General features: G+C 37.0%; 1 protein-coding gene across 4 annotated transcripts in view; it reads left to right on the top strand.

Moving 5' to 3' along the window:
- Positions 1–19,458, top strand: part of CEP126 (centrosomal protein 126) — a 92,677-nt gene that overhangs the window by 50,299 nt on the left and 22,920 nt on the right. For all 4 annotated transcript variants that reach the window (XM_087868508.1, XM_087868507.1, XM_087868506.1 and 1 more), the window contains 3 exons: positions 748–946; positions 4,064–6,182; positions 18,950–19,062. In XM_087868508.1, the coding sequence (XP_087724634.1) occupies positions 748–946; positions 4,064–6,182; positions 18,950–19,062 (2,431 nt within the window). The remainder of the gene's footprint in view (positions 1–747; positions 947–4,063; positions 6,183–18,949; positions 19,063–19,458) is intronic.

Raw genomic sequence — 19,458 nt, 5'->3', positions numbered from 1 at the left:
GCCCCCCAGAACAGTGCTCCTCTGCTCCTCGCTTCTCACTTTGTACATGTGCTGAGATAGAACTTGCTAGACGTTTCCAGAAGATGCAAAGTTCCAGTAGAAAATGGTGGGTGGCACTTCAGGACACTACAGGCAGACCCTGCACTGAAGATAGCCCTTGTGTGGCCTGAAAACCATGCTTGTGTTCGTGATACCACTGAAAACAAGTGTGTGTATTCTCCTCCATCAAGGAAGAGCCAGGCTTCCAAACCTAGTAAAGTAGGATGGAAATTCCTGCCTGCGCCAACAGGCAGTTTTCCTATTTTCTATCTGCTTGACTCTTCAACCAACTTCATGTGGGTTACGGGAACACCTACCAGCTATAACATCAACTGAGAACTAAGGGTAGTGCAGTACGTTTTTATCCAGATAGGAATGCTCTTACAGAATGAGGAAATGACTACGTATCTACAGGAATTCCTTCTACATCTGTCCCAAACAATAGAGAAATAGAACTTAATAATAATAACCAAAGCCATGAATAATTGGGTATTCCTACATGAAGGGGGAGTGTTTTGTTGGCACTATAATCCCACAATCATTTTTATTCTACTATTGACTGCCTTAAATTCCCATTCCAAAACCCTTAAATGTGATTATCTGAGCACAGACCCACACACACACCCATACAACATAAATGTGTCACTTGTATAGATAGAGGTTAACTTTATTTAAATGTACTAAATATTTTTTATGTATGGTTCACAGAGCTATAGATAATGCCCTGCCTTCATCATTGTCAAAAAATGGTCACAAGCATCAGAAACATCTCTTATCCAAAATCAATTGTGGTAAAGAAATGAAGGAAAACAACAGGGCAAACTTGGCTACTAACAAAGATGCGTTCCAGCTTAAACTGGAAGAAACTCAGAAACTCCTAGAAGATCAGCATCTAAGCACTTTGCAAGTATGAAACTGTAAATACGTTAATATTTCAGTACCTAGTAATAATTCTGTCCCATCTCTGCAGTGATCTGCACCATTAACCAAGGATAGGGCGTGAATGAGTCGACACAAATCCATCACGAAACTACAGAAATAATTGTTTAGATTTTTCTACCTTTTGCTCATTTTTCACCCTGCTTTCTCTATTCCTTTTCCATCTCATATTTGGAAAAATATGCTCTATGAATGTTTTCCGATCAAACATGAAAGCTATTTAAAACTACAATGTAGTATAAGTATCATTGTTAGAGACTGGATTATAAAAAGCACCCTGAAAATTATAATACATGTGGACATTAGGTTCTTAATGAAAATATGTCACAATCAACTAGAAATGACATTTCTGTTCTATCTCTGGTCACGCACTCAGTTTTTTTCCCCCCACAAAATATGGATTTCAGCTGATTTTCCTGAAATGTTCATGCACTTTACATTTCATGAGTAATTACACACATTTATGATGTTTTTAGTAGGCTGATATCAAGATTAAATTCCTAACCTTTGCCTGATTTATCCAGTAACTAAGTAATAATGACAAGACTTTAAAAACAAAACAAAACAAAACAAAAAAAACGGAAAGCAGGAGACTTCTTCTGGCAATGATGAAATGACTTTGGGCCATAAACAAGTATAATTCTGAATAAAACATATGAAACAGCTATTTTTAGACATGAGACAATATAGGCAATATAGGATATGATCCTAAAAAAAGGAAAACAAATGAGGTAAGCCCTATAATCACATAGGCTTTCTACCTGACATAATCTTTGGACAAGCCTCAAAAAAAATCCACACCCCCTGCAAAAGGCACATCAACATTAACTTAAGCTACACAGCACAGGGATGTAGTCAATGGTGTCATGTGGGTACAGAGGCAGCCACACTTGTGGTGAGCACAACATGATGTGTAGATTTGTCAAGTCACTGTGTTGTACACCTGAAACTCATGTAACATTGTGTCAACCACACTCAAACTTAAAAAATTATTTTGAAAAATGTAAAAATTTATCTAGAGAGGGGAAAAAAGATCCATAGCATGTGGGTGAACAAAGATAAGACAGACCGCATTAATTTCAGGCCAGAAGACATTTTTAAAGTTCTAAGATCAGGAAACTCCCAGCCTAGAATTCTGTATCCAGCTGATGATATCCTTCTGGAATGAAGGCAAAATAGGCATCTTCAAACAAACAAGAGCTGAACACCCCCACCCTCCACTAGCATCTGCATGATTAACAAATGCCCCTCGAAGTTTTTCAGGCTGAAGGAAAATGTTATCAGACGATAACTCAGATCTGTGGTGATAGCGGATTAGTGGTCGTTAGTGGTGGTTAGGTGTGGACTTCCAGCAGATGGAAAGATTCTATGGATTGTTTGAAATGGTGTGTATGGGTGAATAATTTGTCAAAATCCATCAAACTAGACATTTAAAATGGGTGCATTTGGTAGATAAGTCTACCTCAATGACGTTGATTTTAAAACTGAAACACAAAGTATAAACTAGTACAGTTTGCATATCAATAACTTACAAGCAAAAGTTCAAGCTGATCATATTGTTTCATTTCTTAGTGATGAGAAAAAATCTGGGGGCAAAAAGTATAGTTTAGTGAAATCAGAATTTGCTAAACTTCTTTTCAGGTGCTTTGGGGTATGAGGCCATCACAGACCTGTAACAACAAAAGTCTCAGAGCCATGAACATCACACATACATCTAGAAAGCCCCTCAAACTCAGATTTCTTCTTAATCTTGTAGCAGTCATCTCCAGGAAGGCCTCGAGGGTTTCCTTATGATTGTCTGTTAAAGCAGCTCAGCGCAGAAAAGCACTGTCGAGAGTGTGCTCTGTTTTGTTCTCCTGGTAGGCTGAGTGGCCATCACTTTCAACAGACACCAGAGCACTGACGATGTGATAAGTAGGTGATAAATGCTAGTAATATCAAACTCTTGTGAGTCATTTTCAAAATTTATTTTGTGATAATATATCAATAAGCATTAAGTATATAAACAAAATATTTTTATTCTGTAATTGATTTCATGGGCTTCTTCATTTATTTAATGGGCTAGAAAAATAATATATTTTTGTTCAGTATCAGAATATTTAAATTTTCTAAAATTTGTCAAAAATCTTAAGGGACAGTCATTTCCTTTCTTTTGAGTCCATTTAACTCTTTGACAAGATTTACAATCTAAAATCCTCTTGAATGTATTTATTTACATGTGATATAAATTAATGCATTCTAGGTATATGTGAAAAATTAGAAATATCTTTAAACACATACCACACTTTGAAGTGATCATGAAATTTTATTAAAGACAGACAAGTTCCATGAAATTTCATTGAAATAATGATGACAATGTCTATGAAATTCATAGAAATTATTACTGTTCTAAGTCCCAAAAAAGGGCTCATTAAAATCAGTAATTGTCAATTCTACATCCTTATTAGAATTGCCTGGAGTACTTTAAAATAAAAATACAAATACACGGACCCCATCCGAGTATTTAATTAGCAGGACCCAGGCGTGGTTATTTCTACAAAACTCTTCCCATGATTGTAATATGCAGTCAGAGTCTAGAACCCCACAGTGTAGGCCGTGAGGTTACCTGCTCTCCGAAGATGCAGCCCTACCAACAGGAAACTCACATTAGGGCCACAGAGCTTTCACGAGCCTCCCTCAAGTCCAGTGAAGCTTTCAGGGAAAAAATACCCTTTGTAAATAACTATTTTTCAGAATTTCACATGGTGTTATAAAACCTTCAAGAAACTCAAAACTCCAAATGGAATAGCAATAGTAAAATTATTTTCTAAGCTATAACCGTGGCTAGAATAATTAGGTAGTTACTTTAGGCGTAGAAATTAAAGCAAACACCATTTATTGTAAGTCTTTGTTGGCTCCCTTCTTTTCACTCTTGAGGACTACTGCAGGGATGTAGATTATTTAGATACTTACACTGTTTATAGTGTATTACTTTATTTTACATGCCACGGACAGTAGGGCTCAGTAACAGTGGTGTGTCGAATCATTAATTTTGATGTTTTAAAAGTTCTAAGCTATATAACTGTTCCTTTTTTTTTCCTTTCAGAAATTTTGTGATGAAGTTAATCAAATAACAAATTCTGAAACCCTCTCAAGTATAGACAGTCTTGAGGCTGGGGAACATGAAGAAATATACTTAACACTTAACAAGGAGCCTTCCACATCAAACCAGAAGGATTCCATTTCTCTCAAATCAGTAAATCTGCAATCAACTAATGTAAGCTGCTGTGATGAAGATAAACTGGCATTCTCTAAAAGTCAACATATCAATAATTGGCTCATAAATGTAAGTGATCCAGATACTCAGACCGTCACACCTTTCTCAGATAGTGTAAGTAAACCTGATGTTCTGCCTTCCTGCGAATGTTTTAACAGTAAGGAACAAAATCCACCTGTGGAAAGAGTGACAAATAGTGCTGATAATTCAGTAGCCTTTGTATATAGTCCAACTATATTTGTACAAGATGGAAAAGGCAAAGCAGTCTCTGAAACTAGCACTATGAGGACTACTGACTCATCTTCTGGAACATTCCAAAGGGAGAGACCATTTGTCACTGAGAGCCCAACATTTAAACTTAGCAGAGTCTGGGCCAGTCCAGATCGTTTAACACAGGGAATGGCTACGTTTTCAGACCAAGGGAACAATTCTGAATTAACACAAGAAAACAGACCTACTTCATTTGTACCTACGGCAACACGTATAGTTTTGCCATGTAATATGCAGTCAGCTAGGCCTTTACCGAAGAGCAGTCTACATATAAAAGAGGTCGACCCGGTGCAGTGTTCTGATACGTTAGGAGAATTGACAGATGTTAAAGATGAGAAGTTAAAATATTTTCATTGTAATAAGGAAGAGTTGCCTTTGTTTTCAGATGATTTTCAAGTTGTCTATATACCTCACAACTCTGATTCAAACGATAAGAAACACAAAATAGCCCAAACATCAATATCAGTGTCTACCGTAATTTCTAACTGTGACTTAGTTGGTCAGCACAAGAAGATGAAATACAACACTCCTGAGAGAAATGGTGTGAGGTTTCTGAAAGGTATTTTAAAAAAAGAATCTAAATACGAACACAATTGTTTCAAGGCACTAGTTATAAACCATAGCTTTAAGTTAGGAAATCAAAAAGCAGCGGCTATCAGAGATAGTATTGAATTAACAAAAGAAAAAGGTACAGAAATTCCGAAGACTATTAAAAAACTGAGGTGGTTTGACGAAACTGGAGATACAGACAAAAATGCTGCAGACGGTCATTCACTGAAGAACAGAATAGAACTATGTCAACAGTGGTCTCAGCCTTTCCACATTCAGACTAAAAGTGGTGCTGCCAGCAAGGTAATTAGAGTTCCTGCCTGTGCTGTAGGTCCTGCTGATGGAACGCAGCCCAAGGAGGGTTCTGTCTCTGAAAAGGTCGCTGCTTTAGGAGAACCTGCAACAGACCATGCGCGTCTGAACTGTTTTATGCCTTCAGGTTATAACGTTGCTAAACAAGCCTGGCCACCCTCAAAGAAAGAGGGAACTCAAGCCCCTGTACACGGTGGTGGTTCTAAAGCTCAGAAAGCAAATCCACAACGAGGTGGTGCGAGAGTGATCAGAAGAACAAGATCTGCTCAGGTGCAGTCAGCCTTTGTGTGCGCGCACAGAAAAGGCACCGGCCTTCGGCCCCAGTCTGCCAGCAAAGCCACCAGACTTTCACAAGCTCAGGGTAGACTGATTGTGCCTCATCCTCCTCCTCAGTCTCCGTCAAAGATTAGGAGTGGTAAAAGTATGCAAGCGTCTCAGTGTCAACCAGTGACACTTGAGAATTCTCAAAACGTGGTTACTCGTAACTATTTTCCTTCAAAACATGTGCTTCCAAAGGAACACAGGTTCAATCACTGGAATCAGGAAAGTAGTTCTCCACCCACAGATGCCTGTTCGGACTCCGTCACTATGATGCCTTCTCTTCCATGTTGTTCTTCTGAGTGCCAAACTTTAGCAAAAGTAAACGGTTCAGATGGCACTCAAGTGGTGGTCCTGCAAGATGGGACCTCACACTCCGCCCACCGGTGTCCTGTTGAAGAAAGCCATCCCTCCGTGACTCTGAGAACTGCTCGAGAAGACTCCGTTCCCTTGTGGAAAAGACAGAAGGATATTCTGGGTCAAAATGAAAAGGCTGCTGGTAAGAATAAACTTATATATTTTTACAAATAAATTGTACAACGTTTTAAGTTCCTGTGAAATTTTTCTTATTGAGGCACAGCAACGTGCACCCTGGAGATACAGTATTCAATCATAGCTTAGCTTGTACAGAAACAGCGTCCCTCCCTGAACATTCTCTCCTCGTCCGTCTAGCTGGAGCTTTTAAAAGAACCACCCAACCCGCACTCAACTAAAATTAGAAACTTGCCAGCCTCCATTTTCTTCCTGTGACTTTTCTTGTTAGTTTAAAAGAGGGAGGACAAAGAATAGGGTCTGATTTTTATCCAATATCATTCTGTCATTACATCACCCCAATATTCGAGTCAAAATTCCTGTCAAAATATGCACAGTGGAAAATATTTTTAAAATTATTCTAAATAGGTAAATAAATGTAGTTATAGTACTTTCTTTTATTTTTCTTTAAAATATTTGTTAAATTGATTCTCAGAGTCCATAGTCTCTCATGCTTCATTCCCTCTTCTGATTACCCCCCCACCACTGGGTGTTATACACAACTACTGAATCATCAAACTTTACATAAAAAACCAGGGATGTTCTGTATGGTGACTAACATAATATAATAAAAAATATTATTATATAAAATATTTGTTAAATTGAATAGGTATAAGCTAATGATAGGTGTGCTTAACCCTCCCATTCCCTTTCCAAAAGACTGGCAGCCCTACTTTTATCCCTTATGTAGCTGGTTTTCATGTGGATAAAAAGTGATGGTATTCCTTTAAACAGTTTGAAGACTAGCCCCCCGTAGAACGCCTTAGAATTACCCATAGTAGCCGGCTAACTCCTCCTGAAGCTCTTTTCCTCTGGGGGAAATGAACTAGAAACACATTTTCCTGCCAGTGGGAATCAGTGGCCTATTGAGAAATAGATAGGACTTGGGAAAAAATCAGAAAAGTAATTCTTTTCTTTTCCCAAAGGTATGAGTAAATACTAAGATGATGTAAAGAGGGAGCTAGTTTAAAATTTAATATTCAAAGTCTTCTTTAATTAGACTGAGATTTTAAGGACAGCGGGCTTTTGTTGTAATTCATCACTGTCTCCCCAGGTCCTGGCACTTAGTGGTCACCCACACTTTTCTTAAATGAATGGATGTTAAGTCGTATTAGCAGATGGGAAGCTAAATGCAAAGACTCTAATCTAAAAACTTTCAGTACTTGTCTACAAAAATCTAGTCTTTTTTTTTTTAATTTTTTCATCACAAGTGCCCTCCTTCATCCCCATCACCTGTTTCACCCATTCCCCCACCCACCTCCCCTCTGGTCACCATCAATGTGTTCTTTATAGTTAAGAGTCTGTTTCTCGGCAAAAACCTAGATTTTTAAAAGTTATTTTTCTCACTAAAGATTTTATTCCTTTTTAATCTAGGCATTTTATAATGTAACTTTAGTTTTCACACTACTTCCAAAGAAAGAAAGAAAGAAAGAAAGAAAGAAAGAAAGAAAGAAAGAAAGAAAGAATCATATAGATTGAGTAAAAACCATTGTATGTGTGTATATGTATGTATGTATATATATATGTACGTATGTATATATACACACATACACACACACACACACGTATACCACATCCCACCAGTTCTCTATAGTTGAAGAGTCTGTTTTTTGATTTCTCACTTTTTTCTTCATTTGTTTTGTTTCTTAAATTCCACATATGAGTGAGATCATGTGGTATTTGTCTTTTCCTGACTGACTTACTTTGTTTACCATTAAACTCTCCAGATCCACCCCTGTGGTTGCAAATGGCAAGATTTCATTCTTCTTATGGCTGAATAATATTCCAGTGTGTGTGTGTGTGTGTGTGTGTGTGTGATGTCTTCTTTATCCCTTCATCTATCAGTGGACACTTAGATTGCTTCATAATTTATTGGATCATATGGTAGTTCAATTTTTAACTTTTTGAGGACCCTCCATACTGTTTTCCACTGTGGCTGTGCCCGTTTGCATTCCCACCAACAGTTCATGAGGGATCCCCTTTCTCTACATCCTCACTGACACTTGTTGTTTCCTGTGTTGTTGATTTTAGCCATTCTGACGGGTGTGAGGTGGTATCTCATTGTGGTTTTGATCTGTATTTCCCTGATGGCAAGTGATGTGCAGCATTTCTTCATGTGTCTGTTGGCCATTTGTATGTCTTCTTCAGAGAAATGTCTGTTCATGTCTTCTGCCCATTTTTTAATTGGATTATTTGTTTTTTGGGTGTTGAGTTGTATCAGTTCTTTATATATTTTGGATACTAACCCTTTGTTGGAAATGTCATTTGTGGATATCTTCTCCCATTCAGTGGTTGTCTTTTTGTTTTATTGATTGCTTCCCTTGCTGTACTGAAGCTTTTTATTTTGATGTAGTCTCAATAGTTTATTTTTGCTTTTGTTTCCCTCGCCTCCCAAGATATATCTAGAAAAATGTTGCTACAGCCAGTATCAGAGAAATTGGTGCCTGTGCTCTCTTCTAGGGTTTGTATGGTTTCAGGTCTCTCATTTAGGTCCTTAATTCATTTTGAGTTTATTTTTGTGTATGGTATAAGAAGCTGGTCCAGTTTCATTGTTTTGCATGTTGCTGTTCAGTTTTCCCAACACCATTTGTTCAAGGGACTTTCTCCCATTGCATATTCTTATCTACTTTGTCAAAGATTAATTGACCATATAATTGTGGGTTTACTTCTGGGTTTTCTATTCTGTTCCATTAATCTATGTATCTATTTTTGTGCCAGTACCATACTGTTTTGATTACTGTGGCTTTTTAGTATATCTTGAAATCTGGGATTGTGATACCTCCAGCTTTATTTTTCTTTTTCAAGATTGCTTTGGCTATTTGGGGTCTTTTGTGGTTCCCTACAGATTTTGGGATTGTTCTAGTTCTGTGAAAAATGCTGTTGACATTTTGATAGCAATTGTATTAAATATGTATATTGCTTTGGATAGTGTGGACATTTTAATAATATTTGTTCTTCCAACCCATGAACATGGAATATCTTTCCATTCATTTGTGTTGTCTTCAATTTCTTCCATCAGTGTTTTATAGTTTTCAAAGTACAGGTCTTTCACCTCCTTGATTGAGTTTATTCTTAGGTATTTTATTATTTTTGATGCTGTTGTAAATGTGATTGTTTTCTTCATCTCTCTTTCTGCTACTTCATTATTAGTATAGAGAAATGCACCAGCTTTCTGTCTATTGATTTTGTATCCTGCAATCTTACTGAATTCATTTATCAGTTCTAGTAGTTTTCTGGTGGAGTCTTTAGAGTTTTCTATATATGGTACTATGTCATCTGCAAATACTGGAAATTTTACTTCTTCCTTACTGATTCAGATGCCTTTTATCTCTTTTTGTTGTCTAATTGCTGCAGCCAGGACTTCCAGTACTGTGTTGAATAAAAGTGGTGAAAGCAGACACCCTTGTCTTATTCCTGACCTTAGGGGAAAATCTGTTTTTCACCATTGAGTATGATGTTAGCTGTGGGTTTTTCATATGTGGCCTTTATTATGTTGAGGTACATTCCCTGTAAACCTACTTTGTTGAGGGTTTTTATCTTGAATGGATATTGTACTTTATCAAATGTACTTTTTTCTGAATCTATTGAAACGATCATATGGATCTTATCCTTTATTATTAATGTGGTATATCACAGTGATTGATTTGCAAATATTAAACCACTTTGCATCCTAGGAATAAATCCCACTTGATCTCAGTGAATGATTTTCTTAAATGTATTGTTGAATTCGGTTTAGTAATATTTTGTTGACGATTTTTGCATCAATGTTCATCAGAGATATTGGCCTGTAGTTATCTTTTTTTGTAGTGTCTTTATCTGGCTTTGGTATCAGGGTAATGCTGGCTTCATACAATGAATTTGGAAGTTTATCTTCTTCTATTTTTTGGAATAGTTTGAGAAGAATAGGTATTAACTGTTCTTTAAATGTTTGAAAGAATGTATCTGTGAAGCCATCAGGTCCTGGAATTTTGTTTATTGGGAGTTTTCTGATTACTGATTCCATTTTATTGCTAATAATTGGTCTGTTCAAACTTTCTATTTCTTCCTGCTTCAGTTTTGATAGTTTATATGTTTCTAGTAATTTATCCATGTCTTCTAGGTTGTCCAATTTATTGGCATATAATTTTTCATAATATTCTCTTACAACCCTTGGCATTTCTGTGGTGTCAGCTGTTATTTTTTCTCTTTCATTTCTGATTTTTTTTATTTGAGTCTTCTCTCTTTTTCCTTTTTTTATGAATCTGGCTAGAGATTTATCAATTTTATTGTTTGTTTGTTTGTTTTTTCAAAGAACCAGCTCCTGGTGTCATTGATCTGTCCTGTTGTTTTTATTGTTTATGTATCATTTATTTCTGCTCTAATCTTTATTATTTCCTTCCTTCTGCTGTTTTGGGATTTTGTTTATTGTTCTTTTTCTAGCTCCTTTAAGTGTAAAGTTAGGTTGTTTATTTGAGATTTTTCTTGCTTCTTGAGGTAGGCCTATATTGCTATAAACTTCTCTCTTAGAACCACTCTTGCTGCATCCCAAAGATTTGGGACCATTGTGTTTTCATTTTTCATTTGTCTCTATGTAATTTTTGATATCCTCTTTGATTTCTTAATTCACCCATTCATTGCTTGGTAGCATGTTATTTACTCTCCATGTATTTGTGTTCTTTCCAGATTTTTTCTTCTGATTGATTTCTAGTTTCATAGGGTTGTGGTCAGAAAAGTTGCATAGTATGACTTCTATCTTTTTTAATTCATTGAGACTTGTTTTGTGGCCTAATATGTTATGTATTCTGGAGAATGTCCCATGTGCACTTGAAAAGAATATGTATTCTGCTGTTTTAGAATGGAATGTTCCGAATATATCTGTTAGATCTCTCTGGTCCAGTGTGTCATTCAAAGCCATTGTTTCCTTGTTGATTTTCTGTTTGGATGATGTATCCATTGATGTAAGGGGGGATGTTAAAATCCCCTACTATTATCGTATCACTATCAGTTAGTTCCTTTATGTTTATTATTAACTGTCTTATGTATTCAGGTGCTCCCCTGTTGGATGCATAAATATTTACAATTGTTATATCTTCTTGTTGGATTGAATTCCTTCATGATTACATACTGCCCTTCTTTGTCTCTTGTTACATTCTTTGTTTTAAAGTCTATTTTGTCAAAATAAATAAAGTCTAGATTGTCATACACACACACACACACACACACACACACACACACACACACACACACATCATACCTCAGTCTCTTTTCACTTCCATATGTATAATAAATGCTTTTCTATCCCTTCACATTCAATCTGCAGATGTCTTTCTTTAGGTCTGAATGAGTCTCTTACAGGAAGCATACAGATGGGTCTTGTTTTCTATCCGTTTTGTCACCCTGTGTGTTTTGATTAGAGTGTTTAGTCCATTTACATTCAAAGTAATTATTGACAGGTCTGTAGCTAATTGTTATTTTGTTAATTGTTTTACGGTTGTTTTTGTAGTTCTTCTCTGTTCCTTTCTTCTCATGCTCTCTTCTCTCATGGTTTGCTGGCTTTTTTTTTTTTTTTTTAGTGATATCTTGAATTTCTTTCTCTTAATTTTTTGCATATCTATTACTGGTTTATGATTTAATGATAACCATTAGGTTTATATCTAACAAATTCTGCATACAGCAGTCTATCTTACGTTGGTGGTTACTTAAATTCGAACCCATTTTTTTATTTCTCTGCCATCCATATTTTAGGTATATGGTGTCATACCTTACATACTTTTAGTCTGTGGATCCTGTGACTGATTTTTATAGATATAGTTATTTTTACTGCTTTTGTGGTTCCTATTTTTCTTACTCCTATGGTGGAAAGAAAATGCCTATAATATTCTGGAGTTCCCTTTATTTTATTTTTTTTTAAAGATTTTATTTATTTATGTGACAGAGAGACAGCCAGCGAGAGAGGGAACACAGCAGGGGAGTGGGAGAGGAAGAAGTAGGCTCACAGCGGAGGAGCCTGATGTGGGACTCGATCCCGGAACGCCGGGATCACGCCCTGAGCCAAAGGCAGACTCTTAACGACTGCGCTACCCAGGCGCCCCTGGAGTTCCCTTTAATATTCCTTGTAGGGCTGGTTTGGTGGTGAAGAATTACTTTAACTTTTGTTTGTCTGGGAAACTCTTTATCTCTCCTTTTATTCTGAATGATAGCCTTGCTGGATAGAGTACCCTTGGCTGCAGGTGTTTTTCTTTCAGCACTCTGGATATATCATGCCACTCCCATCTGTCCTACCATGTTTCTGCTGAAAGATCTGCTGATAGCTTTATGGGATGTATGTAACTTGTATGTACCTGTCTTCTTTTCTCTTGCTGCTTTAAAAATTCTCTATCTCTACCTTTTGCCATTTTAATTATATGTGTCTATGTATGGACCCCTTGGGTTGATTTTATTGGGGTCTCTCTGTGCCTCCTGGATCTGGATTTCTGTTTCCTTTCCTAGATTCAGCTATTAATTCTTGAAATAAATTTTCTGCCCCCTTTTCTCTCTCTTCTCCTTCCTGGGACCCTATAAGGCAAATGTACTGAGTTCCCTAAGTCTGTTTTCATTTTTTTTTCTCTTCTGTTCAGTTTGATTGCTCTATGTTACTCTGTCCTCCAGATCACTGATTTGTTCTTCTGCTTCCTCTATTATTTCTTCCATGCAGTGTATTTTTAGCCAGGCTTGTGGCCCTGCTGTTGATGGGCTCCAAACAAGAGCCTATTGGAGGGGGCAGGACCACAGGAGAACAGGGGGGTGGAGTAGGCAGTGTTAGCAAGGTTTGCACCAGTCCCCTGTGGAAGGGGACCTGCAGCTGCCAGGATTGAGGCAGGCCAGGTTGGAGGGGCCAGATCCACAGAAGCGCACAGGGCAGGACATGGGGTGTTGGGAAGGTTTGCAGATTGTCCTGTGGGAGGAGATTTGGAGCCAAGGACTGGCTGGAGAGGTTGGGTCCACAGTGGGGCAGAGTGCTATGTTAGCAAGTTAGGTAGCGGGCGTTGGCCCCTTTGCTGGCTCCTGCAGGTGGCCTTGTGTTTATGCTGTGGGGCAGGGGAGGGAAATGGCACTTGCCATCTACTTTGTTCCTGGAGGAGTCTCCCAATGATTCCAGCCCCTCACCACACGCTCTGAAATTAGTAAACAAATCTCTCTCCTATGTGCCCTGTTTTTCAAATTGCTACCTGTGTTGTATCTCTTTGGGGCTGTTTGTAGGCCTGTCTTTGTAAGGGTGGGGACTCAACTTTCCTCTCACCTTCCCGGCTCTCTAAGCCCACTGATTTTTGAAGTTCCAGGTGTTAAGTAAGGCCCACTGGTTGTAAGAACTCGCAGAATTTGGTCCCTCTGGTCTTCAGAGTCAGATGTTCTGGTGAGTCATCTTCCCCATGCGGGCTCCCTGGTGTGAGGGTCTGTTTTTCTCCCCCTCTGAGCCCATGAGTCCCTCCCTCCCAGGGACAATCTCCCGGGTCTGTCTAGCTCCCGACCACAACTCCACCCTCCTGCGATCTTCAATGTGGCCTGCCCTCTACATTTAGCTGTGGAGAATCTGCTCTGCTTGTCTCCAGGTCATTTTCTGGGTTATCTATGCTGATGAGGGTGTTATCTAGTTGTATCCATGGGACAGGCAAGGTGAGCCTAGGATCGTCTTACACTGCCATCTTCCCCAAAAGTCTCAGAAAATGTGTATTAACTACCCAAAATTTTTAAAACTGAGTAACCACAGATTTTTCAGTGATATACGTTTTTTAAAAGTACATTGATCCATACATACAATTTGTAGAAGGCATAGAGTAGTGAAGAAAGTCATTAATAAAATAGAGGATGAAATTAATATTCAAATCATCTTTACTAACTGAAATGATAAATCAAAAGTAACAAAGTTCAGTTTAGCAAAGATAACTGCAAAGTAATGTATTTGCATTCAATTTACTTTTTAAAGTTTTTTTTATTGTGAACTATATCTTAGAAAATAAATGTGTATAATATATAGGAACAAATTAAGGGCTCATAATAACAGAAGAACTCTGTACCCACTGCCCAGTTCAGAAATAGAAACTCACTGGTGTTGCTAGGCCTCACATGCCCTCCCCAGCTGCGTCCCTCCACCACGTAGGGTGGTGTTCATCCTTCCATGCTTTTTGTATAATTTTACCACATATAAATTTATCTCAATGTAGGTAGTTTTGCCGAGTCCTACAATTTATATAAATGAAGTCATTTCGTCTGTGTTCTTCTATGATTTGCTTTTTTCAATCAATTTTATGTTTTAGGTTCATTGCCATTAATTTAGCTGTACTTCTTGTTCATCACTGTATTACGTTTCATTATATGAACATACAAATATTTTTCATTCTTCTGTCATTGGACATTTGGGTTGCCTCCAGTTTCTTGCTTTAAGGGATAATGCTTCTTGTGGATGAGAAATAATGTCTACTTATAACAGCTTGCATCACCCTGATTACTGATGAATTGAACGCTCTCGTGTGTTTATGAACAGTTTGCATTTCCTCTTCTGAGAAATATCTGTTCTTGGGTTCTTTTTCCCTTATTGACAGAAGTTGTTTATACATTCTAGAGTCCTGTATCCTTTTATGTGTTGCATTTATTTTCTGCCGGTTTGTGATTTGTAGTTTCATTTTTTGTGATGAATAAACGTTCATTTAAATGTGGTCTTCTCCCTTGCAGCTTGCTTGTATGTGTTTAGTTTGCTAGAGTTGTTTTTTTTTTTCATTTCCAAGAAAAGAGATATCTGTCTTGACACTGTTCTTTAAAAAAAAAAGAGAAAAAATCCATACAAAACTAAACTCCCCAAAAAAGAGTTTGCTGTAGCTGTTAAAAATTTAATAAAGTTGTAGGCAACTTTTGGTGTTTGGAAGTACTGCTATAGTCTACATTATTTCCTGTATTGTCTATGTATTTCAATGGCTCTTTAAACAAACTGGAGTGACACAGAGCTCTGGAACCAGGGTTTGGGTCTGAAGACCAATAAAGAAGCACAAGCCTAAGAGACATGATAACTGTGCACAAATATTTGAAGATTTACTATATGAAAGAAAGAGAAAACAGAACTAAATGAAGGGTAAAAATTGCAAGGATGTTTTCAGCTCAGTGTAAGGAAGGGTTTGAGCTAAAACCACCAACAATGCAAGAAGTAGTGGCTCCCCATCGCCAGGCCATTGGAGCAGAGGCTGAACGTCTGTGGGTGAGTAAGGTAGGTCTCTGAGTGAAAGGTTGACCTGTTACCTTCTAAGGTCTCTTTCAAAGCTATCATTCTCTGAACATCTCCAGAATTTGTCCTGATGTTGATAATTAAGAATACTATACATTTTATGTATGTAATAATTAATGATAAGTAGCTTTATTTTGAGTTTTGGTAGAAAGACTATCATGTGTAGAATTTTCATATGAGAAATTTGGTCAAAGATGCCAGTGCATATATATATTTAGTTTACAAATATACCAAGGTTCTCAGCTATTATGTTAATTATTAGATAGTATTTAACTGCATGTATGTGAATGGAACAATACACAGTTTTAAACATAAACTGTATCCCTGGGGTCAGTAATTTACAATCCACAAAACTGAACATCTACACAAAGAACAATAAAGCTCAAAAGCAAATAATTATGCTGCAAATCAAGAAAGTATGAAAGTGTTGGCAGATCTTGACTCCAAAAGATGTACAAACAGGTTAAAGGAAGTGAAAAATTCTTGACACAGCAGTCATGTGGCCAAGAAAATTTTCACTTAAACTATTTTTCAAGCTCTTCAAAAAGGGAAAGATAGGGACTTCCCAAGATCTTCTAAGCATAGAAAACAGTATAGAAACTCATTTGATGCCCAGACGATCTCACTAGAAACTCTAACATTTAGCATATGTAGCTTAGCATATTTAGCATTTAGCTTACCCATATGGGTGGGAATAAAGTAATACAGAGCTTTTTAAAGTATAGGTTGTGTCTCATTAGTGGATTATGAAATCGACTTCATGAGTGGTGATCAGAATTTTTTAATAAAATATAATTTTAGAATCAGAATGTTCTAAGATAGAAACTACCAGAGGGCATCATATATTGTAAAGGTAAATGTGCTCACAGAACTGCATGTGCATCCTGGATCACAATGCAAAATATATTTCTTTCTGTGAGACAAGTCAAATCAGAATAAAAGTTACCAGCATGAAGAGTAAGAGCTAGAATTTCACATTTTAGAGATTAACTGGTTGGAGGTAAACTCCAGCTTTGCCCCTTACTGACTCTGTGACCTTAGGCAATTTACTTTTCCTTTCCTGTGCCTCATTTCTTTATCTGTAAAAATAGTGATGATAATAGTGCCTACAACCTGTAAAACAATGCCTGGGCAATTGTAAATGTTGAACTAATATTAGCTAGAATTATGTTATTACTACTTACTGTCAAAGGTCAGGTGTTCAATTACTAGCCAACTTTCTTGAAAGTTGGAAGTTTTGGGGTCTTTGTTGTTATTTAGATATAGATAGATATATACAGCTATAATTTTATACGTATACTTACAATGTATGCATTTAACGATATAGTTAGATACAGAACATATACCACCATTAGTAAAAATTTTGAGCACACACATATAAACATGCCATACACATGTTTTACTGTACTAATAAATACATAACCTTAATCAGAAATAGAAATAAAGAATGAGATAAAAACGAAATATAAACTTTTAAAATAATTTTAAAATTTTGTATTTTATAAATGTTTTTAAATTTTTAAAATAAAATGTTATCTATTCTATAAAATACTTTTTCTCTCATGTATTATTAATAATGCTCTGAATGTTTAGTTTCAAATGTCTTATCAATTATGATGACTTCATTTCATATACCATTATTAGCTAATATCTCAGAGTACAATATGCATTTAGGCTGAGGTTATTTTTTACAATTTGTTTGATAATTTTTCAGTTTGTGACTCTAACTTTGTTATAATATAATTATACTGTCATTGTCATTATGTGGCAAAGAGTTTATAAGGAGAATGAGGTATGTCAGCTCTTTTTCTTATTCACTGTGCTTGTGTTATTAGTTTTATCTTTGATCTATGGTTTTGCAAGAAGATGGGGGTTTTTTGCAGAAACATGCTTGTTTTTATTGTGAGATAATTGAGATTACATCGTGTAGGTTTAAGGTGTACTATGTATTGACTCGATAGATTTATGTATTGCGATATGATTACTACCGTAGCTCGCTAACACCTCCATTAATCACGTAATGTCATGTCTCTGTTGTGGTAAGAACATTTCAGATCTAGTCTCTCAGCAACTTGGAAGCATATGACACCGTGTTGTTGACTATAATCATGATGCTGTGCATCAGAACTCCGGAACTTACTCATCTGCTAACTGCAAGTTTGTACTTTGACCAACATCTCGAGTCCCACGCTCCCTACCCTACAACCACTGTTCAACAGTTTCTACTAGTTCAGCTTTTTAAAAATTTTTTTAAGTAGGCACCGTGCTCAACATGGGGCTTGAACTCACAACCCTGAGTTTAAGAGTTGCATGCTCTACCAACTGAGCCAGTCAGATGTCCCTAGTTCAGCTTTTTTAGATTCCACATATAAGCGATACCATACAATATTGGTCTTTATGTGACTTATTTCACTTAACATAATACTCTCAAGGTCCCATCCATGTTGTCACAAATGGCAGGACTTCCTTCTTTCTCATGGCTGAATAATAGTCTGTTTATATAAACCATGTCTTCTTTATTCATTCATCCATTGATGGGCACTTAGGTTGTTTCTGTATCTTGTCTGTGGCTGTTTTCACTCTTTTTTTCTTTGAGTTTTTATTCAAATTCCAGTTAGTTAACATACAGTGTAATATTACTTTCAGGTGTACAATACAGTGATTCAACACTTGCATACAACACCTGGTGCTCATCACAACCAATGCCCTCCTTCAACTCCATCACGCGTCTAGCGCATCCCCCGCCCACCTCCCCTCTGATCACCGTCAGTGTGTTCTCTGTAGTTCAGAGTCTGTTTCTTGGTTTGCTTTCTCTGAGAAAATGTTTTTGATTAGTTGTATCAAAAGCCTAGAAAAAATAAATATCCATATGCCCACTACTCACCTTAAATAATAAAACATTGCACATACAATGGAGGCACTACAAAAGTGTTTTTTAGACACTTCCATTGTGTGAGGACTCATTCAGATGCTATGAGATAGCTATACATGCACTTAGCGGGCACATGTAACATTTAGTTACATTACAGGAGGCAAGAGAGCACTGGTGACTGATGCCAGTGCCGATCGCTCACGGAGAACCCATACTCTTCCTCCGAGAGAATGCGCTTTACTGTATGCAGTCTACAACCATCTACCTTGCAAGGGGACAAGGTGACAGTGTCAACCACATATGACCTGGTGACGGCGTGTAGATAATTAGCACAAAGTGGAATTGTAGTATGTCCTTCCCGCACAGCAGTGATCTGTCTTACTCTCCTCCTGGCGTTCTAGCAGCACACTTTGGAGGCCACCGGTCAAAACCATAGACTCCTCAGAAGCAGAGATTTTGTTTAATTCATTATTGTAACTGTGCTGTGCATGGTGCATATAACAGAAGCTCGATAAGGGTTTTCTGACTGAACAAATGAAACGTAGGGTTTTGCAATGTTTGAGGATAACTTGTAAGTTTGTGCATATAACGTACACGTGTTCATTTTGACATTTTGTTGGCATTGTTTAAGGCTCTACTGTTGTAAGAAGAAAGCGAATTGTTGAAAATAAGCAGAGAAGCCTTTTAGAACTGAAAAGACAAAACTCTGGGTCTGCAGGAAGGAAGTGCAATGAGCAAATGAGTGTAAGTACGGTGTTGTAACACTGTCTATTCAGTAGTGAAAAATTGCTTGGAAAACAAAATGTTCTCAAAGGACTGTGCTTTTGCTGTAAAGTGTGGACCGCAACATAAATATAAATATAGCCAAGGTCATTATGAAGCAGCCCAGGAATCTCTGCCCTAGGAACTTACTATACTAGACTTATTTGCTATATTCTCTTTGCCTATATGATCAATTACTAATGAAGATTTTAAACCAACCCTAACAAATCACCATTATTCTTTTATTATTTATACCTGCTATTTGCAACAAAGTTTTTAAGTATATGTAAAAAAAGAAAAACAGAAAAGCAAATAGCCCTGGATAGAGGAAGTGTGTTAATCATAAAGACTAGTCTAGTTCACATGCTTAAAAGGAAA

Source organism: Ursus americanus, chromosome 16 (genome assembly GCF_024610735.1).
Source record: "Ursus americanus isolate L20-20 chromosome 16, mUrsAme1.1.p, whole genome shotgun sequence".
Classification (NCBI taxonomy): Eukaryota; Metazoa; Chordata; class Mammalia; order Carnivora; family Ursidae; genus Ursus; species Ursus americanus.
The sequence above is the reverse complement of the archived record's forward strand: the minus strand, read 5'-3'. Positions and strand labels throughout refer to the sequence as shown.